The sequence below is a fragment of the Canis aureus genome, chromosome 19, assembly GCF_053574225.1.
Source record: "Canis aureus isolate CA01 chromosome 19, VMU_Caureus_v.1.0, whole genome shotgun sequence".
Taxonomy (NCBI): Eukaryota; Metazoa; Chordata; class Mammalia; order Carnivora; family Canidae; genus Canis; species Canis aureus.
In genome coordinates this window covers 7,917,168-7,932,419 of record NC_135629.1, presented here as the reverse complement: position 1 = coordinate 7,932,419, position 15,252 = coordinate 7,917,168, and the positions used below count along the sequence as shown (strand labels likewise).

Genomic DNA, 15,252 nt, shown 5'->3' with positions numbered 1-15,252 from the left:
CGATGAAACTAAAACCCTGTGTGCCAACCTGTGCGGGCAGGTACAGGCACCTGGATGCCGAGCTCCTGGGAAGTCGGTTACTTCGCTCTGTTTTCACCTGAGTTTGGATTCAGAGCAAGGAGGGGCGAGGAGAAGGGGGTGGCGGGAGGCCGCTCTGTGGAGTTATCTGACAAGTTACTTAGAGATCAAACAAAAGCACTCATTTTCTACTAAAAAGTGAAGGATCTCTCAATCACTGATTAACGCAACTTACAGAGAGGGGACTCGAGTAAAATTTCCACGGAGGGAAGTGGTCAGGTGGCTGAGGTCAAACCTCCAGACTGCAATTGTGGCCCAGGGCTTTCATTTCCCTTGTAATTTTCTTTAAGAATAAATGTTAAACCTAAAACATCCCCCCTTTTTGGAGGCGATCCTGGCAGCTGCAGTGAGTGGGGAGAAAAAGCACCCCGTACTCCCTGAATCAGCGGCCACTCGAACTATGCGCCACGGTCTCGGGCGGTCCCAGGAAGCCCGGCCTGGCAGGACATGTCAGCCATCACCTGAAGCTCGCTTGCTTCCAATCCATTAAGGCAACAGTTACCTGTGTGCCTTAACCCGCGCGGCTCCCACGTGTCATGGGCGGCCGGCGGCAGGCTCCGCTGCCAGGCCCCTCAGAAGCAGCGCGGGACACGCTCTGGTTGGGACCAGGTGCCATCTGGTGACGGGGAGGGCTGGGCAGGCCAGTCAGCGCTGCCCCTTCGGAGCGGCGTCAACCCTACCTCTCCCAGGACTTGCTGCCTCATAGTTTAAATTAATTACAGCTGAAAATACAGGGCTGCCATCTGGTTTGAAAAAGCAAGGATAAGGGAATAAAATGAAAGGGTTTTTGGTACTAACCTCACTTTAATCATTGCCAAAGAGCATGAAGACAGCCCAGCGTCCTCCCACAAGAAAGCCTTGGGCCTCACAAACTTGGCAGGCGGGCCCCGCGCAGAAGTGGGTGAGCAGGGCGCCTGTCAGAATAAGAGTCCCCGTCGGAGAGGCGCGCTGCAAGGTGAGGGGCCGGCCTGCCCCGCGCCGCGAGCAAACTTCCCTGCGGGCCCTGGGATGGGTTAGTAACTCCGGGGAGGGTTTATTTACACAGAGGGTCTTGCCAAAACGTTACATGCATCATTACAGTTCCATTCTGTGCGCAAATAGATCTGCTGTCGGAATTATAGCATGCGATTTCCTCTTTCTTTGTTTCTCCATCTTCCATAACATAAGGCTTTTATAAAACTCTAAATAAGGCTAAACAAAACACAGGAGAGGAAGGTTGCTGGAGAAGGGAGCCAGCTCTGACGGAACCACGCATGCAACTCCATGGCACCCTTGCATCTGGCCCCTTAGTGAAGGAATGTCAAAAATCCTCATCCCCACCCCCCGCCGCAGCCACAACTAGTCTCGCCTGTGTTTTGTAGGAAGCAACTTCCTTCTGCTTTCCTCCTGCCAGCAGAATCCTGGATGGGAGGCTCTTTTCTATGAGGACTCAGGCTGCAGAGAGACGCTGACTGTGGGCACTGGGGAACCAAAGGTACCACAGCAGTCCTCGCTTTGTCTTGACGGCGGCTCTCGGTGGGTGCAAAAAACTGCCAAGCTTGCAGCTTTCTAGATCAACCGAACTCAGCATCAAGTGGCCTACCACGTAGGGCATCAAGCCGGATTTTCAACCCAATTTAAATCTTCTCCTGCCCATCACCTGAGCTTTTTTCCCCCCCAACCCAGGTGAGTTTTGCAAACAAAACCTGGATGTACCTGAGTCCAGCTGCTTCCAGAAAGGAATCCCCATGGAGGAACAATGGTGTTTATTGGAATAAACTCTAACAGATATAGATTATAGCCTTTCATAAACCACAGATCAGAATGGTAACCAAGAAGGTAAAAACAGATTACGAAGATAAGCATTTCAGTTCTGGGGGAAAACACAACTTCAACCCAAAAGTGATTTGAAAGTTGTCTTCCAAATCCTGCCCTGACACAATCATTGTCTATAGCAACAGTGTCCATAACATTCAAAATCTCAGGAGTGTAACTTTCGAGTAAATGGTAATCTGTCAAACCACAGGAAACATCTGGTAAAATGGTTAAATAAAAACAGAATTTAAACTTTTGATTTCAGAGCTTACTTATGGTACCCAACAAGAGGCTATTAAAACAAATACCGAAAGCGCTCTGGCCATGCACAGTACTCAGTGATAGTGAAAAACGTTCTTGAGGGGAAGGGAGGAAAAAGTAGACAAGTCAGGAAAGGCAGGCGGTGGCCCTGCTCCTCACAGAGTTCCGTCCTGTACATCATCACCAGGCACAGCTACGTTCCCTCCTCTAACCAGGGCTGACTCCTTCCCTGCACACCCATCAACAAACAGGCACTTGGGGAAAATATTGGATAAACTGAGCTAAAGAAGTTATACACAAACAACATGCTTTCCTCCATTCCACAGCAAACATGCATTAAGCAGATAGAATTACCCTACCATCGAAACACAGCAGACATATTACAAGGTACTAACACATTTCAGTCCCAGAACACTTTCGAAGCCTCTTCCATTAATATATATATATTTTTTTGAATGATTCAACCATTTCCAAGTTTTTAAAAATCTGTATTTTAAAAAAACAGTAATGTTGAAAAGCAAACGACAAACTAGGAAAATGGTTATTTTCCTAACATCTGATGAAGGATGCTTGACATGAAAAGTTATAACACAATAAGAGAAGATGAATGCCCTAATTAAAATAGAGAGAGACAGGGAGAGGGAGAGGGAGAGGGAGAGGGAGAGGGAGAGAGAGAGAAGATACAAAGTAACAAAGGAAACCCAAGTGGCCAATAAGCATGTGAAAAAATCATTCAAGTTCCCTAGTAGCAGAGAAGGGAAAAAAGGCAAGTTACTACAATGATTCCCTATGAATCTAGCAAAAATTGAGTACATGGTAATAGTCATTTTGTGATGATGCAGGGAGACGGGCACGTGCAGACGGTTACTAGTGGGAATGTAAATCAGAGAACCTGCTAGGGAATATACCAGCCAAAGCAGAAAAGGGTGCCTTCTGACCCAGAAATTCCAATTCTAGAAAAATGGGAAATATGACATAGGCACAAGGATGGATCTACATACATCATCCCAGAAGTTTTGCAAATAACAGTGAAACACTGTAAACAACCCAAATATCTGCATTTGTTTAACAAGTTCTTTTGGTTACAAGCAACATAAAACAAAGCTAGCTAGTTGAAGAAAATAAAGGGGAATTTACTGGAAGGATACTGTGCTACATTTCTTGGAAATGAAAGAAGAGTCAACCAATCCTGGTAAAGGAAAACAAAAACAAAAACAAAAATGAGGCAGCCCCAGGACCTTGGCAGCAGGAGGTAGAAGGAGCTCTATGCTCCTGTGAGCAATACCCAGAGCAACTGCTGCACAGAGCACACCTGCCCTCTCCCAGCACCACGGCAAGATGCTTGGCGGGGAGGCACCATGGCCAACCACTCCAGGTCTTAGACTCAATCACCATGAATAGTACCACAGTCCCCTTTCCAGGTCCTACACATATACTGGAATCCAATCACAGAGTCATGGAGGAGTTATTGACAACAAGTCTTAAAAATTCTGAGACTTTTTATTAGATACCATATATGCTGCTGAAAATTAGAAGATAACTCCCCAACACACACACACCCAAATGGCACCAGTTTTCAATCAAAAGACTTCACCTGAGTTTCCAATGAATTATTTCTCAGTAAGAAATTGGGGATCTTACAGGAAAGCAATCTACTGACGTTTTGAGTTTTATAGGTTTGGGGAGAAAAGGAACAGAGAATGCTCCATCTCTGCCATGAATAAGTGAAGGTACTAGTTCTGTTTTTGTCATTGTTGTTGTTGGAATTGTTGGAATTAAACTGTTGGAATTCCGGGGGTAGAAGTAGAACTGAGCCTTTGGGGCATTAGGAATAAAAGTCTATGAAAAGGTGATTTGAGCTATCTTAGAGCAGGCAGGAAAAATTTAATGTATTGCATAAATTTCAGCCATCTTGTGTTCTAGATCCTTTGCCTCCTCCTCCACCATGACTTCTCTCCCTTCCCCCTCATCCCCCCCACCCCATTCCTGAGCTCTCACTTCCTACAATATAACAATCACACACGTATACTGAATACTGCCTTTATTTATCATCCACAATGCCACCCCTCCCAGGGTTCACAGACAAACAAACCAACTCCCTGCCAGGCGTCCAACTACTGTCCCAAGGGGAGACCTCACCTCACCAAGGTGCTGAGACTTGTCCCTGCCAGGTCCCCTTTCCATTAGCCACCAAAATGCCATCATCATCCACCCCCGCAAAATGGAGAAATCTGTTCTAAATGAAATGCAGAGTATGACTTGTAATCGAATCCTGCATTAAAAAGAAAAATCTATAAAGGACATTACTGAATGTGAATATATTTGTATATTAGATCATATCATTGTTAAAACATATATAAAAGGGAAAGCAAATTTGGCAAAATATTAACTGGTGAATCTAGTGAAGGGTATTCATTGAAATAGTTGTTCAATGTTTCTGCAAATCTGAACTTCTTCCAAAATAAAAAATTGGGGCAGGGGATGGTGGAGGGAGTAAAAGATGACAGGTCAGATTATCATCAAATTTGGATGGTACGTCTAGAATTATCTAATAACCAAATGTAGGCAAAGTGGGATGTTGTGGGACTTTAGTTTTACAGAAGAGCCCACACAAGGATACGGGGAGGAATTGTGTGATGGAGAGGAGCATGCCATATATTTGAAGATGCCATGAGCAAGGAAAATGTTGGTTTCAAATATTAGCCTCAAAATGAAGTCCTGAAGCAGGTTGGATGATCCAAACTGCCCACCCTGAATTGTCAAAGAGCTACTTCTCATACTGTGTAGCTTGCTTAAAGGTATGTAACAGCAGGAATTTAAATACATTCTTTTAAGATTTAACCATGGTTAAGGAGTAGTTCAATGATCGATAGTCCAAGAAGGCCACCTACTAAGAACTAAGTGGGAAAAGGGAGTTTGGGACAAATCACCAAAATTCTTGAAAATCACCATAAGGAACCTGGATTTTATCTTGTTCTCAAAAAGAAGCCAGAGACACCACCCACCAATAAACTTTACCGTGTCCTCCAAATAAGCCCTCAAGATTACCTGCTGACCATGGCACCATGCAGCCATCAGCCCCTTTCAATTAGGTCTCCATTCCCAACCTTAATCCACATTTGACAGACAGCTCTGAGAGAATGCTGTTTCCATCAGTTGATATAACTTACTCTAAAGCTAAAAGCCTAATACAAAACGATGCAAGATCATTCAAAACCAACACACAGGGAACTAGAGCTGTCAGTGATGCCAGCCCAAAGCTATCACAAACAAACAAAAAAAATAAACAATTCTATTAGAATAGCCAATACACTTTGGCTTTGAGAACTTTTTAGGTAGATTTGAAAAAATACCAAAAGTACTGAACACTTGGGTAGATATTTGCTTGCTTTTCTAGTAGGAACAGATCTAGTCTTTGGGTTGATTTCCACCCAGAAGACATGTCTGGCCACCCCTCTGCATTGGGAGGTGAGCCCAGCTGAAGTGAACTTCTCATTTCCATATACCTTACATTATGTACACACTGGCATCAGAGCACAGTGCATAAGAAGAAATATAAATAGAGCAGTGGGGAAAAAAAAAACCCACATTTCATTCATACAATGAACTCTGAAGACTTATTACTCAAAGTCAACATCAGGAAAAGATCATTTGATCCAAAGCAAGCATCACAAGCGGAGCTAGTGATTCGTAAACTGTGCATTTGCCCAGGTTTGCATTTCCTGTCTTGGGGGAGCAAGGGATAGGGAAAGGAAAGAGTGAAGGTAGTAATGCTCTGGTTCTCTCTCTTCCAGCATTTTTCCTCAACTAAACATCAAGGCTACAAGAAAACACAGAAGCACAGGAAGTGGTGCCACGCAGGATTTATTACATATGTAAAAGCAATTCTTAAAATCTTTCCCAAAGGGAGGAGAGTTTTAACAATGCTCCCAGAGTGATTTGTTTTTCATTCAAACACTTATTTAGCACCTAGCAGGTATCAGGTACTGTGCTGGGTGTTAGTGGGACAGACACTCAGCTCCTGCCCTGACTCAGCTCCTGCCCTGGAAGGACCTGCAGTCTGGGGAGGGGCACAGACTGATGGCCACACAATTATAGCAAAGCATTACCATTTTATATAAAGAAGTGTTTATCTTGAAACAAAAGGAATCACCATTTGCCAAGAGCGGGAGGCAAGTATACCAGGAAGGACTGAAGGCACATGGGCTCACTTCAGCAAGTGGGAGCACACAGGGAGAAGCTCCTGCTGACAGTGGTCTGTTTGCTGTTTTCTGCAGCTGACTAGAAATCATGGAAGATTTGAGGAGGAGAGTAAGAACTTCAGAAACCTTCTGAAGTGCCACAACCAGCAAAGAAGGCACTATCATGGAAATGGGGGCCTAAACTATGGCTAGGGCCAGTACCATCATGGGCAATATTTAGCAGGGCATGCCAATGGGTTCGATATGGGAGATGAAGTGGGAAGTGGGAGGAGGTGACTTCCGGGGCAAACAGAAAGACAGCTGTCCCATCAAAAAGATGGGAAGAAGAAAGGAGCTACTAAAATCAATTCCAGCAAAGCAGCGCTGACCCGAGGAGTGTACACAGTATCTCAAATGCAGATGGCTCTACAGGTATGAAGGGTGGCCTCAGCTAGACACGAAGATTTGAGAATCCTCTACCTGGAGTGGTAATCTAGGCCATGAGTTGGCAATGTGACTTCATCAGCAGGGTCTGTACAGTGACAAGGATGGAGGTCTGCAGAATGGCAGCAATGCTGAGTCTTTGAAAGATCCTGAGTGAAGTGGGCACAAAAGTAGGAGAGCAACCAAAGAAAGCAAGAAAGGGGCCATGGGAGACGAGGGAGAAAAGACTTACAAGGAAGAGGAAGTCCAATAAGGAACTTCAGGTTTGTTTCTAGTGATGAGTAGGTCACCAGTGAACGAGGGAGAGAAGTTTCATTAAAATTATTGGGAGAGGGGCGTCTGAGTGGCTCAGTCACTTAAGTGTACGATCCCTGTTTGCAGTGCAGGTCATGATCTCATCAGAGTCGTGGAATCAAGTCCCACATTGGCCCCTCACTCAATGGGAGTCTGCTTCTCTCCTCCCTCTACCCTTCTCCCCCTTGTACTCACTCACTCACTCTCTCTCACTCTAAAATAAATAAATCTTTAAAAAATATATAAAACTGGGGAATCCCTGCATGGCTCAGCAGTTTGGCGCCTGCCTTTGGCCCAGGGCGCGGTCCTGGAGTCCCGGGATCGAGTCCCGCGTCGGGCTCCCAGCATGGAGCCTGCTTCTCCCTCCTCCTGTGTCTCTGCTTCTCTCTCTCTCTCTCTGTGTCTATCATAAATAAATAAATAAATAAATAAATAAATAAATAAATAAATAAATATTTTTTAAAGATTAAAAAAATATATAAAACTGTTGGCAGAGACCACAGTACTAGACTGGGAGGTGGATATGGAGTAGAAATAATATGCTGTCTAGAAACAGCTCAGAGAGGGGGAGAAAGCTAAGGATGGATGGTGAGACACATAAGGTCAAGGGAAGACAGGACCTCAGACTTCCTCAACTTCTCTGAACTCAGAGAACTTCCCTAAGAGCCCCAGACAGGAAAGATGGCACCCAATAGCCCCAAATCCAGGAATTATACAATCATTTCATTACAACAGTTGGTACAACAGTACAACATCAGACCTTGGTGAATCTGAAAGTTTATAACAGAATTTTGAAATCAAGCAAAATGCTCATTTTGTTAGGCAAGTGTGCTCCCTGGAATATTCCTAACAGGTCTCATGAAAAGGGATAAAAGATTCCATGGCTAGTTACCCAATAAATCCTGGGCTAGCCAATGTTTTCACGCATTGGACCTCTCAAAGCCTAATACGTGCCATGCATGAGCAGACCTGCAAGATCAGGTGATGTACTTCCCAAATTTAGGCCAGGGAACCCTTTTTTCCTTGGAGCATCTGCTGGCAAGACTGTTCTGAGATCATCTATGGGTAATGGTGTCTTGAATCCATGAGGACTGTCACTTCAGTGGTCACATGCAGCTGAGAAAATGATTCTTGCTGAGTTAGAACACTCCACAACCATTCCTTGATGGGTTTAATGTCAGAGACAAATTTAGGGAAGCAAAGAGATTTCAGTTCTCAGACTTGCTTCTACAGTGACCTGACCTTGTAAGAGCTGGTTTGTTTCTTCCACTTGACCTTCAACCAGTTTCTGGAACTGGTTTCTATGTGGATCCATTAGTTACATTTCTTAGATCGTTTCAAGGAAGGGAAGGCAAGAGGAAGGATAATTTTGAGAAGAGCACAGTAGTGAAGTCAGTTCCCCTCCTCCCCTTTTTTTAAAGAGTTATTTACTTGAGAGGGGTGGGGGAAAGAATCTCCAGCAGACTCCCCAGTGAGCACAGAGGCTGGACCTCATGCACCGGAGAGCACGTCCTGAGCAAAACCCAAGAGTCTAACCAACTGAGCCACTGAGCCACCCAGGCGCCCCACATCAGTTTCCTTCTATTCTGCAGTATATTTTGCCTCTGTCGGCGCTATTGAAGGCTTGGATCCAGAATACAGATCCCTTGTTTGGCAAGGTTTCCAACTACTGCCAGACTCAGAACACCACTGCAACATTAAGTTCTCTAATTATGCTTTGGAGACAATTGGTGAAGAAATTTCAAAATGGAGGGCGGGGGTGGGGAGGGTTGGTTTACCCAGGGATCTAGCAAAGAAGATAGAGACTGAGTACTGGCACTTATCAAATAAAAACTACACCAGACACAGAACACCGGGCTTGTTAACTACCTTCCTATGTTCCAGCTGCACGTAGCCCAGGCAAATGATGGATTTACAATCCAGATCCTAGAGGAAAATAAAAGAACCATCGGTACTCACACACAAGCAATGTTTCTTAGCATTCCTCTCTCTGGTCCGTGGTCAAATCTACTCAAGCGACAGCACTTTCTATACTTGCAGGACAGACTGGCTTTGGATTACAGTAAGAGGTCTGTGTGGTCATAAAGCAACATCAAGACTAATCCTCTAACTTATAAAAATAGCTGCCATTGTGTTCCCAGAGCAGAAGCATCTTCAAGACAACGGCACTCTGAGAAGAGCTTCAGAGCTCGGAGATCAGGATAGGAGGGAGAAACAGCCAAATCTTGTATTGTTTTGTTTCCTCAACTTCTGAACAAATGCCTCTGACTTACTCTGCAAATAAAAACACTCCTTTCTTTCAATTTTAATGTGCCGTTTTAAAAAGTGACTTTATACATGCTAATGGAAGGTTTCTGCTATATCCCGAGTGTTTTTTAATTCCTCTCTAGGAAAAAAAGGCCCTCCTGTTTTAAGGTTCTGGTCGCGCTTTTATATTCTTTGTGACACAGATCAGCACCACAGAGGTCCCCAGAGCAGACCAAACAGGCAAATGAGAATGGTCCTGTTTTTCTCCTTCTTTGACTCTTGGCACTCCTGGCATTTCTTTACTCTGTGAGTAATTTGGCCAGAAAAATACCAGTAGCAGGATGGGTATCTCCCTTTCCAGCTCTCTGCAAAGACTCTTAAGGCAGAAGTGATGCCTGCTGGGAAAAGGCTGATGTCAGCTCTTAAGAGCACAGCTCCCTGCTTGGATAAGGAGGTCTTTGTTTTCGGCTGAACTGTGAAAATGAGAAAATGCCTCTAGCCTGACAAACAAGCAACCCACACAACACAGGTCAGGCCTGTGACCTTTATTTAAAGGTACCACACTTCATTAGCAAAACACTTGCATGGAACACACAGATGCGCCTTTAATGTCACATGGGAGCAGGAGCGGCCATAAAAATTCAGCTTCGTTTCCATCCCTGTTAAGGCTGGCCCACGGCTCCAACTACCGTGTTAGGGGCAAGGTCTCACTCTAAATGGTTCTTAGATTATACTTCCCTAACACGAAACATTTATTAAAGACCCAGGCTCCCTTCTCATTTATTTTTTTTTAAGTAAATATACATATTTGTTGCATGCAGAGGGGAGAGACTTTTTTTTAGTTCTAATTTAACATTATCTCAGTTTCTGAGTTATTTAGGATAACTAGAATTAAGGCTATTAAATATCCTCCTGAATCCCCCAGAACCCTTTTGGGGGTACCTATAAGATTGTGTGTAGAAGTATAGAATTTCAAGGCTAAAATGTTCCAAGTTTGGATGATGCCAAGAAGGATGTGGGAGAAAAGAGAGAGCACATAGTTGGAGGGATTCTATTTCAAGAGCATTTGATTTATGAAATCTGGAAGGGGAAAAAAATGTGTCTCTATATACTTAAACCAAATTTTGAACTGCTCCAATGCAAATCTGTTAGATTAAGGTTACTATTGGCCTGTGCCACTAACTTAAAATTGGGTTAGAAGTTTTAAACAAGAATTAAAACAATTTTTAGAAGATTGATTTATTTATTTGAAAGAGAGAGCAAAGCGAGCGAGAGAACATGAATGGTAGGGGTAGTGACAGAGGGAGAGGGGGAAGCGGATTCCCTGATGAGCAAGACTTACTTGATCCCAGGACCCTAGGATCATGACCTGAGCCAGAGGCATCAGACACTCAACCACTGAGCCACCCACGCGCCCCCCCAAAATTAAAACAATGAATAAGCCCTTTCCTGGGCATAAACGAACAAACAAACATGCTTATTCTTTTAGGGCTCTCACCTGCACAGACACACCATTTCAAGCCTCCTCCAGGGAAGCTAAATAGGAGCTCTTCTTCAGCCATCTTTGAAAGGTCTCATCACTGCTCTGGAAGGATCTGCCTTCCAGAGCATTCTTATTACTGACAGCCTTATGCCCCCATCCTCGTTACTGCTAAAATAAAGTCTCCACCTCTCATCTCCAAAGCATCATTAGTAGCATTTTGACAGCGCTTAAATAGAAAATCGTCCAAAACTGAAAGGTGGGGCAGCTTGGGTGGCTCAGCGGTTTAGCGCCAACTTCATCCCAGGGCGTGATCCTGGAGACCAGGGATCCCTGCGTGGAGCCTGCTTCTCCCTCTGCCTGTGGCTCTGCCTCTCAATCTCTCTCTCTCTGTATCTCTCATGAATAAATAAATAAAATCTAAAAAAAAAAAAAAAAAAAAACCCTGAAAGGTGTTAAGGTCCTATATCAAATGATTCATAGAGGATAGATACTTATGCTATTAAGTAAATGTAACATGGTCTCCAAGAGCACTGGCTTTAGGATCAGACAGGCTAGATTTAATTCCTGGTCCCCTGACCTACTAGCTAGCTGTGTGACCTTGACCAAGTACAGAACCTCTCCGGGCTTCAGTCTTACCATCTGTAAGTGAGGGATAATCATAGTATCCAACATCACGGGTTTGTGAGGATGAGATGAGATTATGCCCATAAGGTCCTCAGCACAGTGCTTGGTACACAATAAAGAGTCAATTGTCACTGTTATTAATAAGCCCCGATGCAAAGGCTCTCATGATTCTCTGGATGCTGCAGATCCTGAGCTGTCACCATTCTCAGTAGGGAAGCATGCCTCTCTCCTAAGGCTTTTGTGGACTTGGAACACAACTGTAATACACTCTGTCTATAAATATATGTTACTGTTTACCTTACAAAGTCCCAGTTGCCAGTAGAGTCAAAGTACCAAAATAACCCCAACTTTTCAATTTCCTCTGGGTCTAGTTTTAATACGAAATAAGGAATTGCCCTCTTCACTTTCATGGAGTTTGTGGAATTGTCCCTTGGTAAAGCATGTCCACATATATCCAAACTAAAGGTACTAATGAGATACAAGACACACAGAGTCACCAAAAGGAGTGTGATAATGTTCCCAAGGATTTTATGCATAGACATCACAAACTATAGATACTCTAGAACATTTGAGGTACCATTTATACAATCAATTCCATTGCAAAAAAACAAACAAAATCTAGGTGAAAACCTCAACGCTCACTTTTTTAAAATTTTTATTCATTTATGATAGTCACAGAGAAAGAAAGAGAGAGAGAGGGGCAGAGACATAGGCAGAGGGAGAAGCAGGCTCCATGCACCGGGAGTCCGACGTGGGATTCGATCCCGGGTCTCCAGGATCGCGCCCTGGGCCAAAGGCAGGCGCTAAACCGCTGCGCCACCCAGGGATCCCCTTCAACGCTCATTTTAACCAGTAATCAGTAAGTTGTGTGTGTGGGGGGGGGAGGGGGGTGTTTCGTTTTTTACTGAGTTTCCATTATAGGACCAGCACTTAATTTCAAAGGCTGCCTCCAACCTTTTGTCAAGCTGAAAGAATGACTGGTTTTGAGTTTGTTTGTTTCTCCTTCTTTTCTGTTCATGCTTATGGAGGGAAGAGTGAAGCTGAGGGATGTGGGAAGGAATAAGGATAAGGAATGGAGGGAAGGAGAATGCAAAAACAAAAGGAGGAAATAGAGGAAAAGGAAGAACAGAGGAAACAGAGGAGCCCAGGGGCTGCATAGGCACTCAAGGAGAAAGCAGAATTGGCTACAAGAAGCTGCAGAAAGACTTCAAAAGAATGGCCACAGAAGCAAAGACAACAGCACTGGACACATTTCACACCAGGGCAGTATCTCAAAGGAGCACCACCTATGAGGAGAGGCATTGTTTTCTTTCACTGGCCCTTCCCCATGCAGTGTGGACTGCTAACTCAATGTGTGGCAAATTCAGCTGGTTAGAGCACAAGCTTAGTGACCATGGCTTTGATCCCAGTGTGAGCTTACAGAGTTTTGCCCCATCTCAGGCCAGAGGAAACTACTTTGTAACTGTATAGCATGGATCAGAAGAGGATGCCCCCGACCCCACCCCCAAGCTGGGACAGGAGCTGGGACAGGAGCTGGGACAGAGCATGGTCTCTTGAAAGTGGATCTAATTCACTCCAACACAGAAATTATGTAGTGCCAGGATCCCTGGGTGGCACAGCGGTTTAGCGCCTGCCTTTGGCCCAGGGCGTGATCCTGGAGACCCGGGATCGAGTCCCATGTCGGGCTCCCGGTGCATGGAGCCTGCTTCTCCCTCTGCCTGTGTCTCTGCCTCTCTCTCTCTCTCTCTTTCTCTCTTTCTCTCTCTCTCTGTGTGTGTGTGTGTGTGTGTGACTATCATAAGATAAAATAAAATAAAATAAAATAAAATAAAATAAAATAAAATAAAATAAAATAAAATAAAATAAAATAAAATTATGTAGTGCCTACCATGCACTGGACATTGGATTGGCAAAGTGCCATAAATATAAGATGTCTGTATTTAAGATGCATGTAACCTTGCCTCGGGTAAGATACAGCTATGGCAAACGACTTTTGGTTCTGGTGTCACACACAAAACGGATAATCCCAGCTCTACCATGTTGGACACATGATCCTTTCTGAGCCTCAATTTCTGCTTCTGTAAGTAATAGAGCTCTTACACACACACACACACACACACACACACGTCTAAAAGAGTCACATTTATTGTGAGGCTCAAGTAAGATAACAATATATTTAAAGTGTCTAGCATAGGATGAGTATACAGCACTCAATAAATGTTCCCTTCCTCTCAGAGGTGACTAACTGAACAGCACAACAGCAAACCTTCAACACACACAAACCCTGCCACATACCTTCACACACACACAAAGTTGGAAACTGCTTCATTTCCAAAAGTCATCTTAGACTGTACTCTTCAGCACCAAACTCTCAGTCAAGCAGCCCAAATTAGGTCTCAAAATCAATGAGTTTAGCCTGCTGTTTTAGTCCATCAACTGTCCGCCTTCAGGAGTTTTCTACTGTATGGCAAATACACAAAATATTACAAATGCACAAGTTTATCTACTGCAGCATTATCAGTATTGTAAAAATGCTGGAAGTGACCTAAACGTCCAAGTGAGGGGCACCTGGGTGGCTCAGAGTTTGAGAATCTACCTTCAGCTCAGGGCGTGGTCCCAGAGTCCTGGGATCAAGTCCCACAGCCAGCTCCTCTCAGGAGCCTACTTCTCCCTCTGCCTATGTTTCTGCCTCTCTGTGTTTCTCATGAATAAATAAATAAAGATCTTTTAAAAATATATATAAATGTCCAAGCAAAGGGAATCAGTTAGCTGAACGTTGGCACATGCATGCCATGGAATGCTATGCAGCTATAAACAAGGATGAGGCAGTGGCATGAAAAGATTTCCATGGTGTATGGTTGAATGAAAGTTCCAGAGCTTAAATGAGCATATGAAGTGTGTTACCTTATGTGTAAGAAAAAGTCAGTGAACTGAGAAACCATTCATGTATCTGCTTACTTTAACAAAAAGAAACACAAGAAGGATAATAGCCTAGAAGAGGAAGGAGCAAAAGGGAAGGAGAAGACAGAGGAGGGAATAATACTCCTCACTCCTCCAAGTACTTTTATTTTTTAATATTTTATTTATTTATTCATGAGAGACAGAGAGAGAGAGAGAGGCAGAGACACAGGCAGAGGGAGAAGCAGGCTCCATGCAGGGAGCCCGACATGGGACTCGATCCCGGGGTCTCCAGGATCATGCCCTGGGCCTAAGGTGGCGCTAAACCGGCGGAGCTACCGGGGCTTCTAAACCTGGCGGAGGCACCAGGGCTGCCCATCCTCCAAGTACTTTTAAATATAGTTTTCACTTTTAGAAGCACGTTGATGTTCTACATATTCAAAAAAACAAAATGAAATCAACAAAGATGGAAAAAATGTATAGCTGAATGCAAACAGAAACGAACGAACCCAACTATATATTTCAGTTGGCACAACACTGAAAGGGAGAGAGGGGAAGTCAATGGCTCCAAAGTTACAAGTGCTGTTACACCCTCAGCACAGAACCAAAAAAGAAGTGCCAACAAAGGTTTGTTTCTCAAAGTGATGTGGGCATAGCAATTCTGAAACTATTTTATGTGAGCTACAGGAATGAACAATAAGTAAATGTTTTACTGGAAAACAAGGAGATGCAAATATGGAATGGGAAATGGGGAGGAAGAAATCTGTGGCATTGGACTAGAATTGAGAGTATTAATATGAACTCATGATTTCTTAGCTCTTTCTCCTCAAAGAGTGTTGTTCAACAGAACTTTCTGTGATGGTAGAAATATTCTATATTGGTGCTGTACAATATGGTAGCCACTAGCTACATGCAGCTGCTGAGCTTGAAATGTGGCTGCTGAGTAGG

At 44.0% G+C, this 15,252-nt stretch overlaps 1 protein-coding gene across 6 annotated transcripts in view; it reads right to left on the bottom strand.

Moving 5' to 3' along the window:
- VGLL4 (vestigial like family member 4) overlaps positions 1-15,252 on the bottom strand; it is a 162,885-nt gene that overhangs the window by 24,106 nt on the left and 123,527 nt on the right. Inside the window, exon 1 of one of the 6 annotated variants that reach the window (XM_077857812.1) lies at positions 877-1,025. The exons of the other annotated variants lie outside the window; for them this stretch is intronic. Coding sequence (XP_077713938.1) covers positions 877-890 — 14 coding nt within the window. The 5' untranslated portion in view covers positions 891-1,025. Of the gene's footprint in view, positions 1-876; positions 1,026-15,252 lie in introns of those variants that run through there. 6 annotated transcript variants of the gene reach the window in all.